At 53.9% G+C, this 14,371-nt stretch overlaps 1 protein-coding gene across 2 annotated transcripts in view; it reads left to right on the top strand.

Annotated features, from left to right (window-relative positions):
• Window positions 1–7,302: 7,302 nt before the first annotated feature.
• TRPV3 (transient receptor potential cation channel subfamily V member 3) overlaps window positions 7,303–14,371 on the top strand; it is a 32,582-nt gene continuing 25,513 nt past the window's right edge. For both annotated transcript variants that reach the window (XM_039223035.1, XM_039223034.1), the window contains exons 1-3: window positions 7,303–7,421; window positions 14,023–14,127; window positions 14,280–14,366. In XM_039223035.1, coding sequence (XP_039078966.1) covers window positions 7,303–7,421; window positions 14,023–14,127; window positions 14,280–14,366 — 311 coding nt within the window. The remainder of the gene's footprint in view (window positions 7,422–14,022; window positions 14,128–14,279; window positions 14,367–14,371) is intronic.

Here is a 14,371-nt window from a genome sequence, read left to right as displayed (position 1 = left end):
TACCAAGTGTGAACTTTGTGCCAGTCACTGAGCTAGCAGAGCTAGTTGGCTCTATGTGGGGGTGTGTGTGTGTGTGTGTGTATGTGTGTGTGTGTGTGTGTGTGTGTGTGTGTGTACTACCGAGGCTGGGACAGTTAGCAGTTAGTAAGGTTACACAACCAGCAAAGAGCATTGCCTGGGTCTGACACCAGGCAGACTGACTCTCCAAAGCCTGGAACTTAACTGCGGAGCCAGGCGACCTGGCAGAGATGTGCTGGGGCATGCTAGCCCATCCCTGGGGAAGGGAGATATGAGGGCTTTTTGCTTTTTCCTGTGGGCCTGGGAGCCCTAGCTTTATCTGTAGGCCTTCCTCTGAAGGTGTCATGTAGATGTCAGATATTTGCAACTTTCCACAAATTGGATCACCTTTCAGACTTACTCGGAGCTGTAAGGAATCTGGTGGGTGTTCTTTTATAAAATGAATGATCATCACCTTTTGTGTAAACCTGCGTTGTTTAAAGAAGGACACGTGCAACTAGCCTGTTCTTTCCCTTTTGTATCTGTCACTGTCTCTTTATCTCTCTCTGTCCCCGTGTCCCTCCCTCCATCACCTGGAGGCAGCATGAGCCACAAGCCAGGATCCCCCATGGGGAGGCTGCTGAGCTCTCCTAGCCCAGGGACAGCTGCGGCCTGCTAGGATGTAGGCGGGGCCTGTCCTGGCCGCTGTCAGGGTGGATGTACACAGGCCCGAGGCTGTTGATGGAGGTCTGTGCGGCTCTCAGTCCTTCCTCCTTCTTCACTGCACTAAGTGGAGCATTTCCTAGAGCAGGTCAAGGGCTCGGCCCATCCCTGTGGGCACTCACTCCACAGAGACCCCTTCTCTTCCCCCTCTTTCTTCAGGGGAGCTTGTGCACCTGCCACAGGGCCTGAGGTCTGCAGGGCTTGGGGGTTGTGGGGAGGAGGTGAGGGTGTGCTTGATTCCCACCTGGGTATGTCCTTTGTGAGGGTTTTATAGTCCAGGGCAGACAGACACTGACCCCAGTCTGGTGAGGTGGGGAGCCATGTAGGGCATGTCGGCAGATGTCCAAGGGCTGCCTAAAATTCAGGCCTCTGGGGGCAGGACTGGGGCAGGAATATCCAGAGACTGCCTGTTCCCTCTTGCTGCCCATCCCCCCTGGGCCCCGGGACGCATTTCCCTTTTGTGTTTTTTTGTTTTTTTGTTTGTTTGTTTTAATTTTATAGTTTATTGTCAAGTTGGTTTCCATATAACACCCAGTGCTCTTCCCAACAGGTGCCCTCCTCCATGCCCACCATCCCCCTTCCTCTCTGCCCCTCTCCCCATCAGCTCTCAGTTTGTTCTCAGTATTCAAGAGTCTCTCATGGCTTGCTTTCTTCCCTCTCCCCAACTATCTTTTTCCCCTTCCCCTCCCCCATGGTCCTCTGTTAAGTTTCTCCTGTTCCACTTATAAGTGAAAACATATGGTATCTGTCCTCTGCCTGACTTATTTTGCTCAGCATAACACCCTCGAGCTCTATCCATGTTGCTACACAAGGCCAGATTTCATTGTTTCTCATTGCCATGTAGTATTCCATCGTATAGATGAACCACATCTTCTTGATCCATTCGTCCGTTGATGGACACTTAGGCTCTTTCCATGTTTTGGCTACTGTTGCCCCTATGCATCAGCACTCCTGTATCCCTTGGGTAAATTCCTAGCAGCGCTATTGCTGTGGCCTAGGGGAGTTCTACTGTTAATTTTGTGAGGAACCTCCACACTGTTTTCCAGAGGGGCTGCACCAGTTTACATTCCCACCACCAGTGTAGGAGGGTGCCCGTTTCTCCACATCCTCGCCAGCATCTAGAGTCTTCTGATTTGCTCATTTTCACCACTCTGACCGACGTGAGGTGGTATCTCAGTGTGGTTTTGATTTGTATTTCCCTGATGAGGAGGGACGCTGAGCATTGTTTCATGTGTCTGGTGGCCATCTGGATGTCCTCTTTGGAGAAGTGTCTGTTTTGTTCCACACACACAGCCCATCTGGGAGGTTTCTCCAGTCACTGTTTTCTTTTTATTTAGGTTCTGCTTGTTCCATGCACTGTCACAGAAGCACTGAAGTCACTGATAAGGGTGGGCACCGCATGGCGCATGCCTGCTACCAGGAACGAGGAGCTGGTTTGAGGACGGCAGTTTGTCGGTCCTTCCAGGCTCCCAGGCCCTGGTGCTGCTGTGGCAGAGCACTAAACGTCACCCACGTGGTGCCCAAGGCTGAGTGTGCAATACTGGGTTCTGCGGGCTCCAGGCTTGGTGGAAGAAGTCAGGACTCCTGGCTCCCCTGTGCTATGTGGGCCCCAAACAGTGGGAATCATGTCCCCTGCAGCCCCAGCCAGTGCAGCCGGGGTTCCCACTGGAGGAGGAGTTGCCTTAGGTGTGGGGTGCTGACTCAGCTCAGCTGGGTGACAGCATTGGTGACAGCATCCCCAACAGGGCCCCTTCCCCCTTGAGGCTGGGCCAGTGCAGCCTTCTGTGATTAAGGGGTCAGGGCTGACTCAGCAGCTTGGGGCCTGATGTGCAGCTCCTGTCTGGTGCCCCACCGAGGTCGTGCGTCACCCACACTCATCACCACTCCTTGAAAGTGCCTGGACCTCTTGCCTCCCAGTCTTGCTCCTGGTGTTCTCCCTGTGTAGACGGTCCTTCTTCCTTCCAAGTCCAGCCCAAATGCTCTCCTCTCCCTGAGCCCATCCCCAACTTCCTTATGGGAGGGATTTCCTCCCTGCTCAGTGACCTGAGCCCTTTTTGTCCTTTCGACCTGCCTCGTGGGGGTATGGTTCTTGCCTGAGCCTGTCTCCTGTGTGGTCCACAGTTTCTTGAGGGTGGAGACCGCTTTCCCCAGTTCTGAATCCTATGCCAGCCCTTATTTCCCTGCCTTGTCTCCTACTGTGGGCTCTCACTGTGTGTTGGATTAAACGGGATTGAATGCAGACCAGCTCAAGTGGCAGGAGCTGCTGTTTCCTTGCATCTGGGGTAGGAGGGTGGGGAGTAGTGGCTCTGACTCTGTCGGTGACCTGGTCCCTGCTCTACGCACAGCAGAGGAGGCTCCCCTTACTCCTTGCTGGGCCCAGTGAGTGTCTCTGGGTGGGGGACAGGGGTCTATTAGAGTGGCTTCAGCCTGGCATTTGAGAAAAAGTGCCAATACCAGGCAAAATGTAAACCGAAATTTGGCAACAGCCTCACCCATAAGGTTCTGAGGCAGTGGGAAGTAAACTAAAAGGGACAAGGGGCTGAGTCGGAAGGGGCAATTAATTGATTATTAGAGGGAAGACTATGATTGATCCAAGATCAGGCCTTCATGAAGGAGTTTCAGGCAATGTTTGTGGGAACTTTGGGGCCCCCTTGATGTCAAACTACAAGAGCGGCCCCTACTTCACCCACACTAAAGCCTCTTGGCCCCAAAGCCAGGTCTCCTGCCCCTTACTGGCTATGGGTCCCGCTGCCCCATGGTCAGAAGTCTGAGCCTGCCTCCTGCCTCTCTCCAGGTGGGCTGGTTGTGGTGATGAGAGCCGGAGGACTTGCCCCAGATGACAGTTGGGGAAATCCCTGCTGTACCAGTCACGGGTGCCATCCCTGTCAGCAAGACTTCCTGCTCCCTCCCAGTCCTGTTTTGCCAGAGGGAACAGGTGTGCAATTCCTGAGTGTCAAGAGACAGGCAGGCCCATGCCAGCCTTGCTCCACCCCCTTCACAGCTGCAGCCTGGGTGGGGTTGAGGGGGGCACAGTCTTCCCTATGGTCTGGCCTGGAGCAGGTGGCCTGGGTGGTTGCCAGAATGGACTGGGATGACAAAATCAATAAGAATTAATAGCTGTTACTGTTTATTGAGTTCTTTCTGTGCCCTGGGCCTTGTTCAAGTCCTTTCCATGGGTTTTCTCAAATAATTCTGCAAGGTGGATTTATTATGCACATTTCATGGGTGGAAAACAGGAGGAATGACTTGCTCAAGGTCACATAGCCAGAAAGGGGTGAGGTTGTCTGGCCCTAAGGTCTGAAGTGCATAATATCTGGTTGTAAGCTTTGAATGGGGGATTTCCTTTGTCTTTGGAAAGGTCAGATCCCAGACTTTGAAGGACAGATACTCAGTCTTGGGGCTGACCACCTTTGGATCAACCAGGCCAGTGCTCAGCTGTGGCCTTTCGTCCCATGGCTCAGGGCAGAGCACATGGCCTCTCACCAGCATGATCTCTTTGACTCTTCACAGCATCCGTGGGAAGTAGGTATTATAATTCCCATTTCCCAGTTGCGGAAACTAAGGCTTATGATGGGAAGCATCAAATACAAGAAAACAAAGATGGGACCAGAACTTCAGCCTCAGCACCTGCTGCCTCCCCTGGCTTCTCCCAGGTTGGGCTGCTGTGTGGGTGTGGGGCTGACTCAGGCAGGGCATGTGGGTAGGCGGGCGCTGCAGCTATGGCTGGTGGGTGTGGCCTGCCTGGTGCCTAGGGCAGGTGGCCCAGCCAGTTCTTCCTCCGACGCCTCATTTCGACCATTTCTCTGCCTATGATGAGAGCCTCCTCCCGCCTCAGCCACAGTCCCTCTGGGGGTCCTTGGGCCTGGGACATGCGGTGATCTCAGAGCAAGGGCAGACACCACCACCCGGACCTTACCAGGTGAGTCCTCACTGCACATGGCAGCCAGTGCCCTCCAAGGTCCTAGGGGACCCTAGGGCAAGGACATCAGTGGGCCTTTAGGTCACATTCACCCTTTGCTGACAGGTCTTGGGGGAGGGGTTGGGAAGAAACTTGGATCTCTGGCAGGAGAAACAAAGTTAGATGTGAGCTTTTGGCCCGGGGTGTGTGCCAGAGACCCAGGAAACCTCCCTGAGGTTTGGAGATCTTGAGGGGGGGAAGGTCTCACAGCCTCCAAGGGGAAGAGGTGAGGTTCTTGTCCCCACCAGCAGGCCCCAAGGATGTGGTTCCCCAGGGCAGGAGTGTGAGGGGGGTAAGGATGTGATGAGATAGCCCAGAACTTGAGAGAGACAAGGCCCAGGCAACTCACAGTTGCTGAGCCAGCAGCTGCAGGGTCTCCCTGTGGTCTCCAGGCCTGGTGTGTCTTCCAGGGAAGGCCATTCCAGTCAGTATCAGGGCTTGGGAGGCGCTTTCTGGGTGAGGGAGCCCAATCCCAGAGAGAGGGAGGGCAAGGCAGCGAGAGAGTCCCACAGGTGAGAATGCAGGGTTTATGGGGTGACTCAGGGAGCTAATTATCACTGCTAATTATAGCTTCAGACCAGAGTTTTCTTGACCCTCTCCTGCCCCAGCTTCCCAGAACTGCCCCGACTCATGGGCCCAGGGCAAGCAGGATGGAGCAGCCAGCTGTCATGGGTGAGAGCCGCAGGGGCCTTGGGGGCCATTCAGCTCATTTATCAGAAGAGAAAACGGAGGCCCAGGGAGGAGTAAGAGACATCTCTCTCCTTCACTCTTGGTTTAGCTCAACCTTTTAGCCCTATCGGGCCATATGCCACTTTGGGCTGAGGAAGGTGGAAAGGGCCACCCATCCTCGTCCTGTGACTGTGGATATAGGCAGGGACCCACATGCTCATGATTCTCCACCCATCTGGCCTTAAGGCCCCTCCTCAAAGACCCTTGCCTCAAGGTACCTGCATTCCAACACCAAAGCCCTCCCCTGGATAACCCCTCCTCTCCCAGGGCTGCTCATTTTGGGGGAGGACAGCTGTCCCATTTCCAAACCTCACTGTAGTCTGATGACAAACTGCTCCAGACACTTTTTCCAGGAAGCTTTCCTATTTGGGCCAAGAGTACCAGTGGCCCCGGCTGCACCCCACCCAGCTGGACTCTTCGTACAGATATCTGTCCCCTGCCCCCACCTCCATGACCCTGAGGCGGTTCTCTGAGGACTGTCCAAGTTGAGAATGCCCCCCCCCCCCCAGTTAACTGTAGAGTCACCTCCCGTCCACACAACGCTTTGCCCTATCCATCTCATCTTATGTGGCCAGCCTCCCCGTACTCATGCCAATGGCCTCCACAGCAGCCTCCTCCTAGCCCTATGGCCTGGTCTCCTCCATCCCCCACTCCATCCTCCTCCAACATGGCTGTCTCCTATGTAACCCAGGACCCGCCCATGTCCCGCTGCCCTGGGGACCAGCCACAGTTCCTGACTGGTGTTCCAGGCCATGACAACATGGTCCCACCTGCTTCAGAGCATCTCAGTGCCAGTGGTCCCTGTGAACTCCCCAGGTTCGGCAACCATACCCGCTTCTTGCCACCTGCTAACTCTCTTGACCTCTGGTCTTTGCTCAGGCTATTCCCTGTCTACTTTGCCGGTTCTGTACACAGAAACCTCTGAGGTCCCCTTAGTGTCCTCAAAAGACACGTCAGTCCCTCTCTCCAGCATATCCCTCGGAGCCCAAGATGGCATCCAGCCCCATCAGTATGAACATCAGTAAAATAGGTCAGGACTGGGAGCTGCCTCCTCTGCCTTGGGAAGCGGGCTCTACTGCTCCCTTCAGGTGAGAACAGAGTCCAATGGACAGGTAGCCACAAGGCTCATTGCACTCAGCTCTGGGTGCACGAGACAAAGATGATCAGTGTGTTAGCTGCAGAGACCACCAGGGTGCTAAGAAAGCCACAACACCAGAGAGGCTGGAGGCTGTATTACTATAAGCATTGTGTCTAGCGTAAAGGGCGTGGCAGTCTTATTCTGTTGAGGACAGCTCTGAACACAAAATCTGATAGGAGCATTAAAAAAAGCAGAGCTAGGGGCGCCTGGGTGGCTTAGTCGGTTAAGCGTCCGACTTTCACTTAGGTCATGATCTCGTGGTTTGTGGGTTCGAGCCCTGCGTCGGGCTCTGTGCTGACTGCCAGCTCAGAGCCTGGAGGCTGTTTCAGATTCTGTGACTCCCTCTCTCTCTGACCCTCCCCTGTTCACGCTGTCTCTCTCTCTCTCTCCTAGAAGTAAATAAAACATTAAAAAAAAAAAAAAAAAAGCAGAGCTAATTCTTGGGAGTCCACCAGAAGATTGGCAGCTGGAATTGACGTCTTGAGAGAAGCTAAGGGCCTGGTGGTCTCTACCTAGAAGTTCTGCTGGGCTCTCCTGGGATGTGCAGGAGCAGGGCTGTTAGAGCAGGGAGCAGGAGAAATTGCGGGGACAGTCTCCCTGCCCTGGGAAGAGTTGGCAGCCTGGGAAGGTGGAGAGTGAGCTCCTTATTCTGGGGGTATGAGCAGGAGCCCCAGGTGCCACATGGGGTTCTGAAGCCCCCTGAAGTTCCTCTATGACCACTCAACCTAAGCATGTGTGCTGTGATTGTGTTCCAGTCATGAATGCCCACCCTAAGGAGATGGTGCCCCTCATGGGCAGAAGAGCTGCCGTCCCCAGTGGGAACCCTGCCATCCTGCAGGAGAAGAGGTCAGCAGAGATCACCCCAACCAAGAAGAGGTAGGACTGGAGGGCTTGGCCGCTGTGCTGTAAGGGCACAGGAAGGGTCCTGGTGTCCGTCCTCAGGGATCCCTAAGACTCTCAGTTCATCTGGAGTGACCTGGTGCCCAACTAGGTATAGATTGGAGGAAGGTGGGGAAATAGCACTGCATACTCAGGGGGCTGAGCTGAGGAGGTCAGTACAACCAGAATAATCAGGAAGGCCTCCCTGGAGGTATGAGAGGCACTGAAGCAGAAATATTCAGGAAGGCTTCTGGGTGAGAGAAGGGGTTGCTGGAGCCATCTTTGAAACAAGGAGCAAAAAAGTTCATGAAAATTTCAGGTAGCCTGGATCCCCAAGTGGGTACTTTTCCATATACACCAGCTGCTTTCCTGTCCACCATGTGCTGAGCCAGGTTATTCAAGCTCTTTAACCCCACCTGTGTAATGGGGACACCAGCAAAGGCACCAGCTCACAGGATGATGGTTAATTGAGATTGTTGGCACAATGCTCTGTGCCTGGCACATAGTCAGTGCCCTGCACATGCTAGTGTTGATAGGGTTTTTGTTACTTAGAGATTCATCTTCACCACTGTCATTGTTATTAATATTCCACAGGGCCCCTGGGAGCCAGACAGGGCTGGGATGGTTATGACTGCTTCCCAGATGGGGATGTGGAGGAAGCAGGAGCAGGGGACGTACTTCTCCAGGGTCGTCCCTGGCCCCTGAGTCACCTGCATGGTAGTCCCCCACCCCCTCAGCTGATTTGGTGCCCCTCAAGTCTGAATGCCCTTTTCCCTATGAACTGTGCTTTCTTCCGACCCGGGTGGGCCCCAGGTGTAGTTCAGCTCATTTGCCCTGTCTCCTTTGTCCCCCTCCCAGGCCCCCTCTTGGGCCAGAGGTGAGGTTGGTGCTTTCCTTTCTGTCTGTTGCTTTGAGTAATAATCTCTGAGGTTTTCTGTGTCTCCCCAGAGCCCAACCTGGGGAGACAGAAAGAATGCCCATCCCTGATAAGTCTGGTGAGAAAGGCATCCAGAAGAATGTGGGAAGTGTCCTGACAACCAGGCAGGATGGGGTCTGAGGAGGGGTGGGTCATTCTGATTCTGTGGGCAGTCTCAGGGCACTTCTTGGATGAAGTGGTTTGAAATGGGTGATGGCAGGTGGAGAGGAAGGGAAAGAGCATCCCAGACAGAGGCTGGGGGCAGGGACCAATGAGGAAATATGTAGCTGAAGTGCTGGGTAGGTGGAGGAATCTTGGGGAACATGAATCCCAGTGGGGCTGGGATTTGTGAATTGGTTAAGGAGCTTGGACAAACCTGAGGGCAGCGGGGAGCCATACAGGGATTTTGTGTGAGAGGGAGGGCATGGTGAGATTTACGTTTTGGAAAGGATATTCTGGGTGATCTGTGTGGATGATGGTTTGGAGGCGCGGCTGGGAGTAAGGAGATGATAGAAGGCTCTTGGGAAGCCTGAGTGATAGGTGGTGAGGTCTGAACCTGGGTGATCAGGGATGGAGAAGAGGGGGTCAGGTCAGAAAGGTATCAGGGTCATGGTGTCTGCAGGATCAGCTATGACAAGTAGGGGAGAAGGAGGACCGAGAGACATCCCCTTCATCTGGTGGGGGACCTGCAGGGATGGTGGGGCCATAGGTCAGAGGAGAAGGAGCAAGATGAGGAGAGACAAGCCAAATCCAGGTGTGAATGTTGGCTGAGAATTGCCCGGGGGACATCCGGGTAGAGGCTCCATCCTGGAGCGCAGGGGAGAAAACTGGGTGGACATTGAGTTCAGACAGGTACTAGCGGGGCCCTGGGGATAGCCTGGGCCTGGGTGGGCCTGGGTGGGCTTTTCTAGGTAAGGGCAGAATCATCCCTGAGCTAAGCCACCAAATAGCACCCTCCTGTCTCTCTTTCCCTTCCCCCCTCTCACATTCCTTGGGGAGGTTTGGACCTCAGGGAAGCATTTCAGACAGGGTTTCAGGAAATCTCAGGATCTTTCCACAGTCAAGCTGTCTTTTCTAAGCCTATCCCTGTTCATTAACTTAGCTCTAGACTCAGCTCTACCTATGGCCTTAAAAGCCAAAGGCCTGGGTGTGAGGTGTGGCTGTGGTCTCCTGAAACAGTAGCCCCTTCTTCCCAAGGGCTCTTTGAAGACCCTCACATGCCTATTTCTCCCCATATCCTGGAGGTTTTGGGCATCTCCCTCAAAACTGAGTAGAAGACTCAGCCTAGAAAGAAAAATAAAAATTCTATGTAAATAAAGAAGGCCAGTTTGATGAGTAAGGGAATCTGTACTAATGGTGGGATTGAAGACACCAAGAAGTCTAGGTGGGGAGAGATTTCTTTGGGCCTGGAGCTTTTCATGAACCATCATGCTATTGCTCATGAGCAGCCACTGTGGCCTCCTTACTGAACCCTGGGCAAGGTGATGCCCTGGGACAGAGACATGGGCTGATGAAGGGTATGGAGGAGCTGGCCTCTTAGAGACCAGGGCCCTTGGGCATTTCTTGGGACAAAGTGGTTGGCCACCCAGGCTCCTTCCCAGCCTTAGGGATGCTCAGGGGTAGTTCATTATCTTCGAAAGGGACAGAAGTGCAGGAGGGATGGTGCAGAGCTGTATGCTCCCCTGAGTTAGTGACACACTTGTGGTGCCCTTTGGTCTGGATCAAAGGGAGGAACAAACAAACAGGATGTGCTGCAGATTAGGGGTCAGGATGGCACATGGCTAAGACGTCACCATCTGTCATGATGGCAGGTGAGATGTGGCACGTGCGGTGTGCAAATAGGGCAGGTGTGGGACGGGCCCTCGTGGTCTAGCAGCTCCCCATCCCAGGAATTGGCTCACAGGAGTTACCTCTCCAGCCCAGCTCTCAACACTCTTGTTCCCCGCCACCAAAGACTTCCTTCCTCAGACATAGTTCTTGCCTTCTTGCCATGGAAGCTTTTCTCATGATGTGCTTTCTTCTTGGGATTTTCCCAAGCCACAGCTCTGCTCCAAGACCCACAGCGATAGAGCACAAAGTCTGTCCTGGTCCCTGTCCTCAAGTGAAGAACCTTCTCTTCCCCAGAGCTCCCACAGCCCAGCTCCTCCCTAAAGAAACTGGCATGTCTATTGGGATGGTGTCCTAGCTCTGGTTGAAATCACTAAGGACAGGATCCATGGAAGGGCCATCTCTTCCTTCCCTGCTCCCCAGGTTTCCTACACAGAACATATTAGTAGCTTTTGAGTGAGTGAGTGAGTGAGTGAGTCAGTGAAGGAGCAGGTGAGACAACAAGAGAAAGAGTAGGTAAATTGAATGAGTAAGTGCCCTGGTGGCTTAGCATAGCCCCTCAGCATGAGGGAGGACACTTCATGGTGAGATAAGGAAATATTTCTTCCCCTCCCCTGGGCCCTGCGTTTCCAGGCCTGGAGTAGATAGATGCTGTCATGATCTGATTTTATGCTCCATCCTTGAGGCCCCTTTGGGAGGAGGCCCTGAGAAGGAGGAGAGGTAGAGGAGAGGCACAGGACCCTTCCTCGGCTTCTTGTGCAAGACTGAGAAAAAGAGATGAAAGCTTTGGGCAACAGACAGACCAAAAGGAGTCACCTGAGGGATGCAGCCTCCAAACACTTAAAAGTATAAGGTTTAAGCCTGTCTGCTTATTGGGCCAGTCTACCAGTCTCTCTATCTACTCACTGATCTGCCCACCCAAGTTCTCATTCCCCAGCCATCCATGCAGCTATTCACCTAGCTTTCCTTGTATTCATGCACCATCCACTCATCTCTTTACCTTATTCACCCATCCAACTCATCTGTCCATCTATCTGACCAGCCGTTTTTCCTTCCTTGCGTTTATCTTTCACACATTACCTATCCATGTTCTGCTCCTCTGTTTAGTTAAGTCTTCTGAATGTCAGAGCTCATGCTGGGTTCTGGAGAATCAAGGACAATGCAATTATAGTTCTTCCCATTGAGGATCTTTTTTTTTTTTTTTTTTAATTTTTTTTTTTTTTTTATTTCTAGGAGAGAGAGATAGACAGCATGAGCAGGGGAGGGTCAGAGAGAGAGGGAGTCACAGACTGAAACAGGCTCCAGGCTCTGAGCTGGCAGTCAGCACAGAGCCCGACGCGGGGCTCGAACCCACGAACCGCGAGATCATGACCTAAGCGAAAGTCGGACGCTTAACCGACTAAGCCACCCAGGCGCCCCTTCCCATTGAGGCTCTTGCAGCTGAAGGTCAGTGTGTTGTCTAGAGCAGGAAAAGTGATGGCCTCATTGTGCTACGCCCTGGTCTGGTCCCTGGGGCCAGTTCTGACCAATTCACTATTCGCAGTAGCTCTTCAGAGCAATCTTTGCCCATTTGTGCACCACTGAATCTCCAGCTCCTGGAATGGTGCCTGGCACACTATAGGTGCTCAATAAATGTTTACCGAGTAGATGCACTACTGAGGAGCCCAGACAAGCAGGGACAGCTTTAGGGTGGCATTCCTGGGGCACTTCAGGGATGCTGAGAATGGTGATCAGACTGGATGAGCTCTGATGCCCACCTCAGCTGCACAGTCCATTTGTGGATTATTTTATTTTATCTTTTCTTTTATAGTTTATTGTCAGGTTGGTTTCCATATAACACCCAGTGCTCATCCCAACAAATGCCCTCCTCCATGCCCATCGCCCATTGCCCCCCTTCCCCCACCCCCATCGGCCCTCAGTCTGTTCTGGGTATTCAGGAGTCTCCATGGTTTGCCTCCATCCCGCTCCTCAACTATTTTTTCCCCTTCCCCTCCCCCATGGTCCTCTGTGAAGTTTCTCCTGTTCCACTTATAAGTGAAAACATATGGTAGGGATGATTTTAGAGCTGTCCTGGCTCCAGAGTCCAAGCCTTAGGGATTATCCGGCCCAACCATTCTCCATCCTGGGGTCACACGGGAAGTAGAGGCAGAGGCAGAAGCAGACTAGAACCCTGATTTTGTGCTCCCTGCCAGGGGTTTACTTCTCTTTTGGAAGAAGGATTTGATTTCAGGTCAGATCAGAAGGGCGGAAGATAGGAGGGTGAGGGCTAAGGTGCTAGCCAGTCCCTGGATTTGTTCTGAGGCTTCCAGGCTTGTCTGTGCCTGGAGCAGAGGAGAGGGATTCCCCAGGCAAGACCTGGGGGTCTCCCTCATGCCTACCCCATCCTGGGAAGTGCCTGTGTTGGACACTCTCCACCTGTGGCTAATCCCTAGAGTTGCTTCGGCTAGAAGAAGATCCAGAGGGCTGAGGGGAAAGCGGTGTGGCTAGTGGCATAAACTGTGAGCCTGGAATCATGAGTCAGGTTCTCTGAGCAACTTGGCCTCTAGCCTGGGGTAGGGGGTCACTATGAATGAGGGAACTGGACCTCAGCTCCCTCATCTGTAGAATGGGGTCATGATCCCTTCCCTGTGGCCCTTCCTTCTGAACTTGATATGGCTGGAACCGTACTTTGGGAGCTCCTCTGTGTTCTTGTGAGAAAAGGAGGGAGTGTGTTGATCCTTCTGGGCCTGGGAAGGAGGCAGGCAGCAAAGGCACTTAGGAGAGAGGCCAGCTGGCAGGAGGCCACTGTTTCCAGGCGAGGTCACCGAGCCGGCAGGTATGCTGCAGCAACCACGGGGTGGGAGGGGTGTTGCTACAACTGACCGTCAGCCTGTTCCTCACTACCCTGAATGTCACAGGAAGCCTTGTCTCTGAGTGTGTGATTGTGGGTTCTGAGAGCGTGCGTGTCTGTGTTTGTGGGTGTGTCTAAAGGTGAGGCCAGGGCTATGTCTGGTTGGGGATCATATCTTGGGTCTGTGTCTTGCCTCTCATGGGGCAGTGAGTCTGTCCCTTTCCTTGGGGCTTACCCAGGTCACAGGCCCTGGGCCCGGATCTCTCTTCCAGCCCGGGGAGGAAGCATGCCCTTCACTTGCTCCTCTACTGCTCCTCGCCTCCACTGTCCAAAGTGCTTTCCTGAGTTTTCCTTCTTGACAAGGGGTTCTTAGCCCTGTATCCTGAACTGTTATATCCCCTCACTGCTCTAGATCTCTCTCCTGTGCCAACAAAACAATATGAGAGGTGATCAAAGGGGATTGAATGTGCGGGTGGGGCCTGTGCCCTGGCAGCCAGGAAAGGCCCTAGTAGATGGCGGCATCCGGGGACCTCCTCCATGGCAGGGCTCTTCAGATCTGAGGCCAGAGGAGCAGCTGTGGGACATGATGGGGAATTGTCATTCCTGTTGCCATGTTTGCCATCTCTGGTGGGTCCTTTGCACCTGCAGACAGGAAAGTGCCCTCAGATGTTAAGCCACCCCAGTAGAGACCCCTGGGTTCATCTGCTCAGTGTTGTTAGTGACAAGAGTCACCCAAACCCAGCTTTGAATCTCGGCTCTGCCGCCTATCTGCTGTGAGCTTGGGCAAGTAGCTTGTCCTCAGGGCCTCCACAGGCCCCGCTGTGGAATGTGGATGATCTGGGTAGTGCCCACCCCTGAGGGCTGCTGTGAGGGAAGAGCGAGGCCACGAGGGATGGGGTCCGGCACAGAGCTGGCCGAGAGCGAGCGCTCTGTGTGGCCGGGCGCTCTCAGCAGCAGGGTTGCAGGACACACAGGTGGACAGCCCCTGCCCCAGCTCTAATGGCCTCGCTTGGGTGTCCCCGCAGCGCGCACTTCTTCCTGGAGATAGAAGGGTTCGATCCCAACCCCACAGTCTCCAAGACCTCTCCCCCCATCTTCTCCAAGCCTATGGACTCCAACATCCGGCAGTGGTGAGTACCCGCCCCCTGCCCGGCCAGCCCTCAGCTCCAGGGGGGCGGGGGCAGTGACTCATCCTGGGGCACAGGGCCAGGCCCGGCTGCCACACGCTGCTTTTGTCTATTTTTAAACTCCTCTCTCCCTCTTCCTTTCCCCCACCCTCCAGCCTCTCTGGCAACTGTGATGACATGGACTCCCCGCAGTCTCCTCAGGATGACGTGACAGAGACGCCGTCCAATCCCAACAGTCCCAGGTGGG

This window comes from Hyaena hyaena, unplaced genomic scaffold (assembly GCF_003009895.1).
Source record: "Hyaena hyaena isolate Hyena2069 unplaced genomic scaffold, ASM300989v1 scaffold_1241, whole genome shotgun sequence".
NCBI classification, from domain to species: Eukaryota; Metazoa; Chordata; class Mammalia; order Carnivora; family Hyaenidae; genus Hyaena; species Hyaena hyaena.
Note: the sequence above shows the minus strand (reverse complement) of the source record. Positions and strands in the feature narration are given on the sequence as shown.